The 14,615-nt window shown below is 48.5% G+C and overlaps 1 protein-coding gene across 2 annotated transcripts; it reads right to left on the bottom strand.

Moving 5' to 3' along the window:
• Positions 1–4,324: 4,324 nt before the first annotated feature.
• NEIL2 (nei like DNA glycosylase 2) lies at positions 4,325–14,341 on the bottom strand. 2 transcript variants are annotated; one of them, XM_020877198.2, is made up of 5 exons: positions 14,155–14,341; positions 11,903–12,042; positions 9,410–9,747; positions 7,068–7,267; positions 4,325–5,381 (listed from the first exon to the last, which is right to left on the bottom strand). In XM_020877198.2, exons 2-5 carry the CDS (start codon positions 12,038–12,040, stop codon positions 5,068–5,070), a joined length of 990 nt encoding a protein of 329 aa, XP_020732857.1. In that variant the 5' UTR covers positions 12,041–12,042; positions 14,155–14,341; the 3' UTR covers positions 4,325–5,067. The 2 variants fall into 2 exon arrangements, with proteins under 2 accessions (XP_020732857.1, XP_020732856.1); XM_020877197.2 differs by having other exon boundaries at positions 14,203–14,341.
• Positions 14,342–14,615: the final 274 nt, after the last annotated feature.

Here is a 14,615-nt window from a genome sequence, read left to right as displayed (position 1 = left end):
TTCCAGTGGACTTTTCTATTTCCACAGACCTCATTACTTCAATCATGTTTACTGGTTACTCTCATCCTGAACTTTCTGTATGCTAAGTATCCTTTGTCTGACTCTTCACCTCACCTGGAACCCCTCGGGGTCAGGGACTGTGTCTAACAGGGCACCTGGCACAGTACTAGCCGCATCACAAGTCTCCACTACTTTTTATCGAGTACCAAGGCTTGAAATAAGAGACTGTATTGGAACTTTTACACCATGGATAGGCACTCACCTGGCCCCCACCCTGACACATAAAGCACTTTTTCGTAACCTACTAAAATGCTTCCAACACTCTGTTGTAACAAGCTGGCCTCCTCCTACTAGCATAGAAGTTTTCTTGTCTTGTTTATCATTGTATTTCCAGACCTAGCATTTAGGAGGCATTTACGAAATAATAACTGGGAACTCTCTATCCCTTCTCAGTGTCTATCCTGAGAGATTTGTACTTTCCTTCTCTTTAATAAATCCTATTCACTTGCTATCATGAGTTTCTGCATGTTCATGAAGTTCATTCTTCAGCTCTGTGAACAAGAACTCGGATTTTCATTTCATCTTTTGGGGGCTCATCCGGGATCCTTCAACACCTATGTACGATCTGAAAAGTCAAGCTGAGGCAATGGCTGATTCCACTCCTCCTTTGGGGACCACCTTATGGAAAGGGGTATCAACTTCCACCTGGTGGAAACCCCTAGTCCTGAATGGAAGTCTTATTTTGCTCATATTGTTTTTTGGCCCTTGTATTCTAAATTGTCTCTCTCGCTTTGTAATGTCTCATGTTGAAGCTATCAAGCTTCAAATGGTTATGGAAATAAAGCCTAAGATGACATACCAAGGTTCACTAGATCATCCTAGTGGTGAAGATGTAACTGCCATCCTTCATGATGCCCCTACACAGCTTGGAGAACCCATATTGGTCATTGCCCCTTTCCCCATAATGGCATTTAGAGTCTCCATCTCTAGAGGTGGGGATTGAGGTAGAAACTGCAAGGCAGTCAGTGTAGGACTCTGAGACCTTGGTCTTGTTTTCAATAACCATCTCACCCCATTAGCCTAAAGCTATACCCTCTGTCCTGAGTTCTTGGAATGCGTCCTTTTGTTGTTCAGTCGTTCAGTTGTGTCTGACTCTTTACGACCCCATGGACTGCAGCACTCCAGGCTTCCCTGTCCTTCACCATCTCCCATAGTTTGTTCAAACTCATGTCTGTTGAGTTGGTGATGCCATCCAACCATCTTGTCCTCTGTCATTCCCTTCTCCTCCTGCCTTCAGGGTCTTTTTCAGTGAGTTGGTTCTTTGCATCAGGTGGCCAAAGTACTGGATCTTCAGCTTCAGCATCAGCCCTTCCTAAATAAATATTTAGGGTTGATTTCCCTTAGGATTGGCTGGTTTGATCTCCTAGCTGTCCAAGAGACTCTCAAGAGTCTTCTCCAGCACCACAGTTCAAAGGCATCAATTCTTCGGAACTCGGCCTTTTTTATTGTCTAGCTCTCACTTCTGTACATGACTATTGGAAAGACCATAGCTTTGACTATATGGACCTTTGTAGTAATTTCTCTGCTTTTTAATATGCTGCCTATGGTTGTCATTGCTTTTCAATGTGTCTTTGGTCTGATAAATTATCAGCAATCAGATCCAGGGAAGCAACCAAAAATGTAATTAATACTAATAAAGATATAAAACTGCTATAATCCCCAACTTTGGGGGGACTCTTTACCACCCTCAGTGTCCATGCTGAGAGCTTTGTACTTTCTTTCTCTTTAATAAATCCTATTCACTTGCCAAATTTTTTTTTTTTAAAAAAGAAATAATTGTTGAATGGCTAGGGTCACTGAGAAGAGACTCTTGAGAGTCCCTTGGACTGCAAGGAGATCCAACCAGTCAATGCTAAAGCAAATCTGTCCTAAATATTCATTGGAAGGACTGATGCTGAAGCTGAAACTCCCAATACCTTGGCCACCTGATATGAAGAACTGACTCACTGGAAAAGACTGTGATGCTGGGAGAGATTGAAGGCAGGAGGAGAAGGGGACAACAGAGGATGAGATGGTTGGATGGCATCATGGACTCAAAGAACATGAGTTTGAGCAAGCTCCAGGAGTTGGTGATGGACAGGGAAGCCTGGTGAGCTGCAGTCCATGGGGTCACAAAGAGTCAGACACGACTGAGTCACTGAATTGAACTGAAGGCCACTGAAGCCTCACATTTAAATTCCAAGATTTTTACAATGTCAAGCATCATGAAACTCCAGCTCTTAAGTAAATCTTTTCTCTAACACCTACGGAGTCCAAATATCTCACCTCTTACTTCTAAGTGAAACCTGGACTCCCCACCCCTCACCTGCAGCCTGTCAAGCAAAGCCTTTCCTCCCATCCAACAGGCAAACAGGCCACAGGAGTCATTCCCACTGTTGACCCCACCCTAGCCCTGCAGGTTCTGTAACACCATCTTCTCTCATCCTCATTCAGCCTGCCTCTACTGGCTCTTCCTTTCCTCCTCGCAGAACTAACCTCAGACTTTCGGCCAAGAACCTCCTGCCGGATGGCTAATGATGATGGTGCCGGATGGAGGATGAATGATATCTCAGAGAGGGCATGGCAGCCACATTTTCTGTGCTTCTGTTTCTTTCATGTTTCTGCTTCCCTGTCACCTCCACGTGGAACCCAGTCCATGCAGTTCTGCTGCAGAACTGACAATGTAGTCATCAACCTTCACAACTAGGTGCTACTATTTTCCTCATTACAGACTGAAGTCAGAGAAATGATGTCAGTTCCTGAGAGGACAGAGTAGACTGAGGATTCTTCTCCCATGTTCTGCTCTATAAACTTTTATATGACTTGAATTTTAACAACTTAAATGATAAAATAAGGAATCTCCTCTGCCCTCTTGTCTTTCTACCATTCATACCCTGAACAACCTTCCACTGTGGGTTCATCCAGCATAGCTCTTCTTTTTGACCCTAAGCTACTGGAGACTGCTGGATAAGGTCGGGAAATGGAGCGACTACTCTGGTCTCCAGCATGGTTCTACGACCTTCCCTTGAGCTCTAACTTCCACTCACAGCTGTTACAAAAGCTCCCTAACTCCTACTCTGTGCCTCAAAAGACCTCACCTCCAGCTGATTTTCTCTGTGTCTATTTCTCTTTTCCTACTCGAGCCCAGGCTTCTCTACATGCTGGCACTGGTATTTCTCTTCCTCCCGTTTTCCCCCTCACCTGATCATACACACATCCTCACATCATTTCCGCCTGTGACCCTCTTTCTCATTCCCTTCAAGGACCACCTTCTTGAAGAGCGGGGCTCCCTCACGGCTCACTGGGCTCCCACCCAGTCCTTAGCCCCTACAGACTGGCTGCCATTCTGCACAATTGGCTCTTGAAGGTCATGACCTCAAATTTGCCCTACTGTCAAATTCAGAGGCCTCTTCTCTAGTGTGTGCACCACTGGCTGCCCACAGTTCTCTCCTCCTGTTCCATCTGATCTCCAGCTGGCTTCTGTCATCTCTTGCTTCTTATGCAAAAGATCTTAAGGCTGTCCTGTGACCTCCATCCTTCTCATGTGCACAAGTACCCTTGTTAACCTTCTCGAACTGACCCTCAGCTCTAAGGAAAGCTCCCAAATCCATGTCTGCAAGCCTGCACTAGCAGGGAGCTTCCTGGCTGTTGTCCCCCTGCTTAGGTACAGGTACCCAAGCTCAGCACACAAGGTCTGTCTCCTCATGGAACCTGCTCAGTTTCCCTGACTTTCTATCTCAAGGGCAAGGTGGGGGTGGCTTCCTCTGGCTCTCAGCTGCCAGGCCTGAGCTATCCTCAGCTCGACACCAGCCTTGTTTCCATGTCCAGTCAGCTGACATCCATCACCACGGTGACCTCCCATCTCTCCTCCTTTCCACTTCCACTGCTGTTTCTAGTTCTGTGGCTTCTTTTCTCAACAACTGCCAACAGCATTTTCCCTTTTCTATTAATCTCACTGAGTGTCTACTCACATGCAGGCTGTGATGTCTGCCCAGCCCAGCCCTTCTTGTACTCCAGCCCCTCACAGACACTGACTTACAGGAAATGGCCTGTGTGGGTACCACCTTGGCCCCCAGCCAATGCCTGCCATCAGGTGGCTTTCCCCACCCCACCGAGGGCAGCTCAACAACTTCAGACAGGCAAGAGTGAAGAGTGCATGGCTGCCCTTCTCCCAGCCCCGCTCCTTGTAAGTAGACCCATCTGGCCAACTCAACACGTCTCACACGGTGGGCTCACAAAGAGCTCAGTTACGTATGGTGAAAGAATCTTTCCTGCCAGATAAAGATGACAGCACAAAGTAATGAACAGCTTTATTTTCGTGTCCTGGTTTCTTCGAGGTTTCACTAACAACTCTGATCCCTGTACTGGTGAGCCTGTCAACAGTCACAAATACATCGCCTTGAGGAGGAAACAAGCAGGTTTGTTTTGTTTTTTTTTCTATAACCCACTGGACACACCAGGAAGGTGGCCAGCTCCCTGATCCTGTCTCTCACCTCCTGGGGTCTCTGTCCCACAGGAAGGGTCCAATCGGGAGGCTAAATTTGAGCACTACTCTCCTGTTACTTCCTCCTCAGCCCTGGATCCCTCTTGGGGGAAAAAGGAAGATAATAATTCCCTTTTCCTGGTTCTCAAATGGAGGATCTTAACTCCAGCCAGTGTTTCAAAACCAAAACCAAACCAAATAAAACATCTGCAAAGCAGTGCTGGGCCGGGCTGTCTCCTACTGGCTCTCATTTTCTCTGCCACTGTCATTTTGGGAGGTCTCCCCTAAAGTGCCATTGTGACTTGTCTCATCTTTCACAATGGGGATCAAATAGGAAGAATTAACCAAAACCAGCAGAAAACAAAATCGAACTCCGTGAAAACTGCCTTAGACTGAACTCCAGTGAGATGGACATCAACAGTACTCACATCCCAACCACCCAATTCCTGTGCCCAGTCCCAACCTCTGCCCACACCTCTGTCTGCAGTGCTCAGGCATCACAGTCCTTTCAGGGCAAAGCTCCATGTAGAAGGAGGCTGGACGCTCTAGGAGGGCTGCACCTGCTTGGGCTCACCCGCTGACAGCCTGGGCTGGCACTGGGGGCACCACCACGTGAGCCTCTGGAAGCCCCCGGGGGGCCCCAGGGCCTCTCTCACCACCGGGTGCCCAGAAGGGCACTGCTCCTTCTGGTAGATCTGCGTGTGCTGCCGTGTGCCTTGGAATTTGCCCAGCAGCCAGTCCGCACTGAAGGCCGCCACGTGGTCCACCAGGGCCTCGAGGCGCGGAAGACCCAGCAGGGAGCCTGGAGAAAGCGGGTGGATCCCGGCTCTGAACAGGGCCTCGTTCTTGATGATGTTCCCTAGAAGGGGGGGAGGGGACGAGGGAAGGCAAAAGTCCATAAGAAAAGCTGGCCACAAAATTAATAAAACAGAGCAGAGCTAGCGTAGGGGCACCTCAGGAGCAACCATGCGTCCTTGGGAATCTCAAGGGAGTCACTGCACTGAGTCGGTCACCCCATCTGCGAAGGATTTGCTAACACCCGTCCGGTGGATTACAGTCCGTAGAGTTGCAGAGTTGGACACAGCTGAGGCGACTTAGCATGCACACACCCCAGAGGTGGTTGTAAAGATGAAATGACATAAAACTCACACGTGGCCCACGTAATAGCAAAGAGATTAACAAAAGGGGCTTGGATCTGAGTGCCTGCCTGTGAATCCTGGCCCAACCAGGCCCAGCTACCTGACCCTAGTGAGTTTCCTGCCATCCTTCAGCTTCTGTCTCCTTCTCTCTAAAACGGGGGTGGGTTACCTGGCTTTCGTGGGCAGTAAATGAGAATTCTCACACATACATACAAATGTTGAGCACTATGCTGGTATGTGGAGAGTAATAATAAATACTAGCTGCTATTATTATTTAAAATGTCAAGCTTAATGCCTGAAATATAGAAAGTGTTCAGAAGGTGTTATTTTTTGCATTTTAATTTTTTAAAATATTTACTTATTTTTAATCGATTGCTTTACAATACTGGTTTGATGAGAAGGTGTTATTTTATTATTCTTCTACTCCTGTCTCATTTGCTGTGAAGTCAACCTTGACCTCTCCTTTCAGAATCAATAAGTTTCTTCAAAATGTCCCAACAGTGCATTTTCTTTAACCTCCACTAGGCATTTATCACAGTCTATCTTAAGTTCCGGGAAGTTGGGTCCAAGTCTGCTGGGTTATTAACACTCTCCTCCAGGAGAGAAAGTGGGTTTGGTGGCAGGCAGGCCTTTAGTATGTGTGGAGCAATGGATGGGTGAAAAGACTGCTCTTTCCAATCACTTCAGACAAAATTTCTCTCTAATTCACTGGTGGACTACCTGATTCATATCTCAGCTGTGCCCTTAGAGCAAAGGGTCTTTTGCTTCAATTTTTTCATCTGAATGAAGAAAAAACTGGTAAGTGGCCATCCTGCAGAAGAGCAGTAAGGATGGAACCGTGTGCCTGGCAAGGTGGAGTCAGTCACCTGAAAAACGTCAGCTGTTATGATTATTGTTCGTAATAGCAGCTAGTTATAGAGCATTTCTCTTGCTAATTTACCCCAAAGGCTGCTCCTAGAAACCTGTGCTCCTCTGGGTGCAGGATCTGCCATGATCCTACTATATACTACAATTAAAAAAAAAAAAAAGGATGGCGGGATGTGATCCCTGCTCTCTAGATGGTCATGCTCCAGGAGGCTGTCAGGCCAACTATGACTAACAATATAATCAGGGTAGGAGAGAGGTCAGAAATGCCTGATCAACTCCCTCATTTTAAAAACAGGGAAGGGACTTTCTGTGGTGGTCCAGTGGTTAAGACGCTGCGCTTCCAATGCAGGGGGCATGGTTTGTCTTTAATCCCTGGTCGGAGAACTAAGACCCCACATGCCACAAGGCAAAAAGAAAAAAAGAGGGAAGTAGAGCCCAGGAGCCCTGACACCTGCGGTGGGTCCCAGTGTCCCACCTCCCAGACAAGGGACTTTCTCACTAGGTCCGTCACGGGGACCACCCTCTGCCATCAGCCGTACCTAAGCCTGAGAAGTATCGCTGGTCCAACAGTGTATAGCAGACGGGCTGCTCCCGGCCCAGAGCCTCCAGGGCCTGTCCTCGGTGAAACTTTTCTGACAAGATGTCAGAGGCGGGACTGAACACAGGCGAAGAGATGCGCCATGTCATCTGACAGTTATAGAAGGCCAGGAAGCCGCTCCCGCTGAAATGTAGGACCAGCCTGGGAAGAGAGGAGAGGCCACAGTCCTCAGGGTTATGCCAGCGGCATCTGGTCCTACGTGCACACACGGCTCCCACTCCACGCAGGACAAACCTGCAGAAGCTCAGGTCCCAGAGGACAAACGGGACAGCTCTGCCACAACTGTCGAACTCTCACCGCCAGATGGATTAATTCAAAGAAAACATATACACTCTCCTTTTTCCTGATCATAACAATACATAGAAGACAACTTGGGACATACAGAAGAGTCTCAAGTTCAGGAGGTGTGGCTACGGCACAAAGCAGGGCTTGTTAGGAAGGAGGGCAGAGAGCCAATGCTAAGGAGACACCTCTCCCATCCTGGGCAAGATCACACTCGCTCCCCTGGGCTTCCTGAACCGCAGACACAGAGAAGAAACCTCCATGAACCCCGATAAGTGACAGGGGGTCACTCTGTGAGGGGAGAGAGGCTGCAGCTGGACTCCCAAGACTCATGCACCTTATGTGAAAGTTAAGGGGCAATTTGAGAGGAACAGGACTCAGAAAAACACCTCTGCATGGCATCTGAGGTGACTACTCAAGGAAAAATACATCCCAAATGGGAATGAAAGCAGCAGGATCTCAAGGTGGGGGGAGATGGAAAGGATGGATGAAGAGGTCAGCACAGGACCCTGTGACTCCACTGTGCAATCTGAGGTCTACAGTCATAGCAGAGCTCCTGAGAATGTAAACCAAGTATGAGGGAAGCAGGCTCCTAACAAAGGACACCCTTCATATGTTTTTAATACCACTTAATTTAATTATACATAACTAACAATTTAGTTAATTAGCAATCTGGAACTAAAATTCTAAACTAGCTCAGCAGACACAGAAGATGGGGTAGAAGTGACAGAAAAGTATAGAAGTAGAAATACTAATATTTTAAAAGTCTCAGCTTGGAGAGAGGGTGGCAGAAGAGTGAGTGAAACACCAGTGTTAATAATACAGGAGAAGATTATTAATTTAATGCTATCAAAAAATTGATAGTTATTAACCTGGGGGGGGGACAGATATCATTTAAGGATAAGATTATTACCAACAGGATGAAGATGAATAGCAGTACTTCCAAATTAACAGGGGTTTGAAAAAAAAAGGAAGAAAAGAAACGTGATAAATCCTGATAAGTCCAACAGAAGAAAACAAGTGACAGTAAGACTGCAAATGAAAGAAAATCCAAATAGCCTAGTTACCCAATTTCAAAACAAGGAGCTTCAGTTTGAGTTTAAAGAGATACAGAAGCCTGCTATTTACTGTTGATAACAAACATACCTAAAAAAAGTGAAAAAAAAAAAAAAAATGAACCTATAACCAAGTGGAAAAAAAGTCCAGGAAGTGAGCCAACCAAACATGGAACAGCACTGTTAATGTCAAGAGAAACAGAATTAGGTCTAAAGGCAGACAGAGGGCACAGGATTATTTAATAATGTAGCTGCAACGAAACTGTGAGTCAGGGACCCTGATGCCCGCGACCCAGGGCAGCAAAACAAAGCCACTAAAGTGCTTAGAGAGACAAAGAGAAGCTATAAAAACACAACTACTGTGGGGCATTTCAATGCTCCTCTTCCCAAGTTTGGCATATTAAATAAACAAAAAATAAGCAAGAATGGAGAAAATCTGAGCGATCAAAACAACTACCTGTTCTTAACATTTACAGAGTGTTTTACTTTTTTTGGTTGTTGGTTTTTATCAGAATGTTTTACTTTTGATGAACATTTTATCTTCATTTATGTATATAAAATGTAAGCAAAGATCAATTATGTGTTTGGCTGCAAACTTTGATGCCAAAAGTAGAAAATGTACAGGCTGTTGTCCTGATCATAATCCAATTAAAAACTTAATGACCCCAAACACTCAAAGAAAGTAGATAAAACTCGGGCCACGTTCGTTGGGGAAATTATCCCCGCTCTCCAAGCTACCAGGTGGTTCCCACCCCTCTCCTGGTGTAGACCACAGTCTCCCTGCCATCACGGTGGCCAGGGTAGTGGGTTCTCTCTCCAAGAAGTGGGCTGCCAGAGCACAGGTGGAGACCACCAAGCATGCCTGCAGAGTCTGGCCCAGGCAAACCGCTAGACCCTGCACAGCCGCAGAGAGTCACAGCCCATGGCCTACTCAATCATGCCTCACCTGGGAATAGGGTCCCTCCAGTCACCCCTCTTGTTTGCCTTCTTCGCTCTGGAGAACTCGTTCACCCAAATGCTGCCAAACAAACCAAAGCGGACCTGCAGCCACCTCTCAGCCCCTCCTGCAGGACTGTCTCCTCCCAAACACTGCAGACCATCGTCTCCACTGGGGACAGCGCTGTCTCCTCCAGGGGACCGGGAGGACTGGTCAGAGGCTTCCTGGTGGTGCCTGGCCTTGTCCTTCTGCTCTCCTTTTCGTAGAGGCTCTGACAGTGGGGAATTGCCCAGGGACACAGTTTCTTCATCTGGATCAAATCTAAGGAATAATTTCTTTCCATGGACCTAGAAAAAGATTAACATGATCTAAGGCTTGGTATAGAATTACTTGTGTCTTCCCAAAATTCATATGTTGAAATCTACCCTCAATATGATGGTGTCTGGAGACGGAGCCTTCAGGAGGTGATCAGTTCATGGGGATGGAGCCCTCATACATGGGATTAGTGCCCTTATAAAAGAGACTGCAGAGGGCTCCCCACCCTTCCTCCACATGAGGACACAGCAAGAAGACAGTGGTCTACAAACCAGGAAGTTGGTCCTCACTAGACACTGAATCAGCTGGCACCTTGACCTTGGACTTCCCATGCTCCAGACTGTGAGAAATTTCTGTTGCTTATAAGCCAACTAGTGTGAGGTGTTCTGCAACTGCAGTCCACAAAGACTGAGCCTTTTAGACCCAGAAAGGGGAAGACTGGCAGAGGTGCATCCAGCCATTTATCCTAATATAAATGTCTCCCCTCCTGCCTCTTCTATGAAGCTTTCCCAACTTGAGTATTCGGGACTTGCCTTTTGCTTTTTGCTCCAGTCATATGAGCACTTAGTATACAGTTTTCAAAATGATTAGAAGCAAGTGGAACAATCATATCAGCAGTGAAAGAGATGCACGCTGGATGCAGGGCCACTCTAGAATGCCCAAGAGGAATGGCTTCCAATTTTTTCATGGATTAGCCAGCCTTCTGAGTCTGTTATAAAAAATTATTTTCTACAAGCCAGCTCTGTGACAGTAGGTGCTAAGATGCAGCAGGCCTCTGGGATCCAGAGACAAAGGGACATTAATCCTGTGTCCTGCAAACTTTGCAGGACAGTGTGGACAAAGAGTGCGGGTGCCCTCGTGCAGACCTGGAGGTCAGAGGGCGTGGGCTCCAGTCTCTGCCCGTTGCCAGCCTATGTCAGCTTGGGCTAACCACTCTCCCTTCCCTGAGCCCCTCCTTCAAATGCAGAAAACACATGTGAAGGTCCAGCAGACCTCTCACAGACATCTTTCAGTTCTAACTGAGGTTTTATAGCCTGGGATGTATGTGTGAGACAGAAAGGAAAGAGAGATACAAGGGCACAGTGGAAGACAGAGAACTAGTATTTACTGAGTGCCTATTATGTGCCAGGTATAAAGTCTACTTAATTCAATTTTAACTGGTAGGTGGTTTACCCCATTTTACAACTCAAGCAGACACTAGAGCTGAGAGGTTTATTAACGTGCTTAGGAGCACACAGCTAAGCAGTAGCAGAGCTCGTTAATTTCTCGACCACCAATTACTATAAGTCTCCTAAGTACCAGACACTCAAGTTAAGTGCCAGGAATACAATAATGCTGAGGTCACAGCCCCTGTCCTGTTTATTTGTCTCCTCCAATCAAAAGGCAGGACAAATTCAGGAATGAGGGGCCAATAGGAGGACATATAAGGTGTCCTGGAAGCACAGCTGGGTCTGTCCCCAAGCCCAGTGCAGGCAGAACAGGCTTCTCAAAGGATGTGATGGCAAGGCTGAATCCAAAGGAGACTAGGAATTATCATGGTAACATGAAGGTACAAGAATAGGGGTGGAGAAGGGAGAAAAAGGAAGATCAGCATGTCAAACCATGAGCAAGAAGGGCTGTGAGAGGAGCTCCAAATAGTTCAACATGACTGGGGAGAGATCCAGGGCAGGGTGAGCTGCAGGCCAGAGGGGGAGGCATGAATCAGACTGGCAAGCGGCTATGTGAGCCCTTTAGGGAATACTGACTGACGTTCAGGGCAAAGATGAGCCAGGCTGAAACCCAGAACCAAAGGCTATGCTCAATTTCCCACCAATGAAAAAGTAAATTAAAAATTTTTTTTTAAAGACAATGCTCTTTCCTCATCTCCCTGCTGGCCTCAGAGAATTAAATACTGTTCCCAACCAAAGGTGCACAATGGACGCAGCTAGAGTCACCAGAATCACTTCAGACCCTGAATGTGAATATCCAGCTCATACACAGTTCCACGGGCCACTGTGCTGCTGACCTGAGGCTGAGAAATGTCAGAGGAGGAGTTGCATGGATTCTCAGCGTGGCTACCCTCAGGGACAAGGGGCTAACAGCAGGAAAAGTCTTGAGAGAAACCGAGGGGAGAGACAGGCTGTGTTGATGGAGCTGGCCCACTGGGGTGAGGTGTGGAAGGAACCTGCTGGAAGTCGGTGAACTCACCTGGGTGTCCTGCAGCCAGAGGGACTGGAAGCTCGTGGGGTTTAGCTTCTTGCTGCTGCCTCCTGTCTTGACCACCTGCTGCCCCACAAAGGGGGAGACCAGATGGTGAAACTTCCTCACAGACGGCCCCTCTGGCATCCCTGCAGGCAGAAACAGGGAAAGAGGCTGCTGACTTAGCTGGTTTCTCTAGCATTTCTGGTGGGTTCCAAACTTTCAAGTAGCCACTGTTTTTGCCATCAACTTTAAGAGCATATACAGCCAAAAAGGGAATGTGGCTGGGGAGGGAGGTGGTCAGTTCAAAGAGAAACACCAGGAATTCCCTGGTGGTGCAGTGGATAAGAATCCCCCTGCCAATGCAGGGGACATGGGTTTGATCCCTGGTCTGGGAGGATCCCATATGCCACGAAGCAACTAATCTCGTGAATCACAACTACTGAGCCTGAGGGTTGCAACTACTAATGTATGAGTGCCTAGAGCCTGTGCTCTGTAACAAGAGAAGCCCGGGCTCACTGCAAATAGAGAAAGCCCATGCAGAGCAAGGACCCAGCACAGCCAAAAAAATAATAAATAAAATGCCCCCCAAAATTTTTAAAAAAGAAAGTCCAGCTACAGCAGGGTGTAAGCCAGTTTCCCAAGGATGGTTGCCTCATCCAGACCCTCACCTTTCTCCAAGCAACACCAACAACATGCCAGGCATCACACCACAAGCACCCTCCACTGTGACCCTGCAGCCTGAACAGGAGCCATCCCCTGTTAACTTTTTCCCTGGACTGTGGCCCTAACACATCTCCATGCTTTCTCTGTCCTCCTCTGCCTGCCTTCCCAAATCATCCCAGCCCACTGCTGGTACTTTATCTCCCCTCTTTCAGTGGAGAGATGGTTGGGACAGAGAAAGCTGTAAGGGACACAGATGCTGATTTAGCCTGCCAGGACCATCCTGTTAGCAGGAGCACTCTGTAAGCAACAACCACGCAGAGCTCAGGACCATGACAAGTCACGGGGTCATGTCAGGTCAGATCAGGGAGAGGCCATATCCAGCTTAACTAGAGAAAATTACCCCTGATAACTGAGAAACTGCTAGGGTTTCATTTTAACCCTGATGTAGGTCACCTGGGACACCCATCTCTTCCGCCCCAAATCATCGCAGTCCACTGGGGTCTTGTGAGGGGGGAATTCACGTTTGAGTTTTAAGTGCTCAGCACCCCACGCTTATATTTCTTATCCACCGATTTCCTCAACTGCAGAAGCCTACAAATGATGACGAAAACCCAAGGAACTAAGCAGCTTCCTAGCATGGTGGTAGCTACTGCATTTCAGTAATCCTGAAAACAATTTGAAAATCTCAGAAATGGAGGTGTCTCTTACAATCCATGTTTTCTCACTGTTTAATTAGCACCACATTCCATAACATTAATATGTATTTTTACTTTGATGGTGCTTTAGACTCACTAAAATGTAGTGTGGTTGCCCTTAACCAGACCTTCAAGACACTCTACAGAGTATCCTGACAAAACTGGGCGACTGCAGGGAGACCAGCCGCCGCAGTTAAGTCGACCTGAACTTCTGCCAGCTCTGCGCCCTGGTCCCCTTCCACAGAGGAAGCTTCTGGAAAAGCTTCCGTCTGAAATGCACCTGATCCTTAAGCTCTTTCGACACAAGGGCATGTGTTTTTTAGGTTTACTTATGGAGATGGAAAGCTGGGCCACGAGCTGCCTCAGTTACAGCCTTAAGAGACTAGAAGCCAAAGTGACGCCGGTTCCAAGGGGATACCCCGCCCACCCTCGAGCCCCTCCCCCGAATGGCGAACCGCGCGACGCTGGTTAAGGGGCTAGCTAGCGGACCACAAAGAAAAGAGGAGAGGAGGGGGCGTCGCCGGCGTCCCTTTCCTCTGCAGACCGACCCCCCTTCCCCACTCCTCCCCCACTCCCCAGAAGTCTAAAAAGGCTGCTTTTCCCAACGCCTCCTCCGGGTGATGTGGAGAGGCGGAGGGTGCAGAGAGGGGGCAGACGGTCACTGCAGGAGCCTGGGGGGTTGGGCGGGGCGGTAGGCTGTGGGTTAAAAAGTGGTAAACAGCCGAAAAGAAAGAAAAATTGGACCCGGGTACAGGTTTTCATGAGGGATGCTTCTAAAATGTTCGGTAACGGAGTGTTCACGCGGCTCACAGGTGATGAGGGTAAAGCTAAGAAAGCCCTGCATTTCCAACTGGGCGTGGGGGGGGCGCTACCGCCGAGGACGCGACTTCCAGCCCTCACCCGCGCAGGGCGTGCGACGCCGCTGGTGGGGCTCGCGGCTGGACTCACCGGCTCTGGGCCCGTAGAACCCGGTACCCCAAAGGCCAGCACGCAGCCTCGGGGAGAGGCAGTTGCGAGGTGAGCGACGCGGACGCGTAAGGCGACGCTCCAACCTCGGATGGGGGTCGCTCGGGACTCCGCCCCCTGGTGAGCGTAGGAGGCGGGGCGGGGGACGCGGACGCGTAGGGCGAGGCTCCGCCCTCGGGGTGGGGTCGCTCGGGGCTCCGCCCCTGTTGAGCGTAGGAGGCGGGGCTCGTGCCCCGGGCTGTAGGGGTTCCGCGCTCCTCGGTCCAAACAGGTGCAGTGAAAGAGCTGGGGGTCCTGAACCACGTCGAAGAGGTTTCATGTGTCTCCAGGGGAACTTGGAGGGCGGAGAGTGAGGCTCCGGGAGGAGGTCTCTTCCAGTTGTCCCCTTCTTTGGA

Source organism: Odocoileus virginianus, chromosome 18, assembly GCF_023699985.2.
Source record: "Odocoileus virginianus isolate 20LAN1187 ecotype Illinois chromosome 18, Ovbor_1.2, whole genome shotgun sequence".
NCBI classification, from domain to species: domain Eukaryota; kingdom Metazoa; phylum Chordata; class Mammalia; order Artiodactyla; family Cervidae; genus Odocoileus; species Odocoileus virginianus.
The sequence above is the reverse complement of the archived record's forward strand: the minus strand, read 5'-3'. Positions and strand labels throughout refer to the sequence as shown.

Excerpts from the sequence above, each read along its gene's own strand:
- NEIL2 (XM_020877198.2), bottom strand. The coding sequence starts at position 12,040 with ATGCCAGAGGGGCCGTCTGTGAGGAAGTTTCACCATCTGGTCTCCCCC. Across the intron at positions 7,268-9,409 it reads TGGAGGGACCCTATTCCCAG|GCTGGTCCTACATTTCAGCG; the intron begins GTGAGGCATGAT and ends CTCTCTTCCCAG. Across the intron at positions 5,382-7,067 it reads GCGATACTTCTCAGGCTTAG|GGAACATCATCAAGAACGAG; the intron begins GTACGGCTGATG and ends CCCCCCTTCTAG.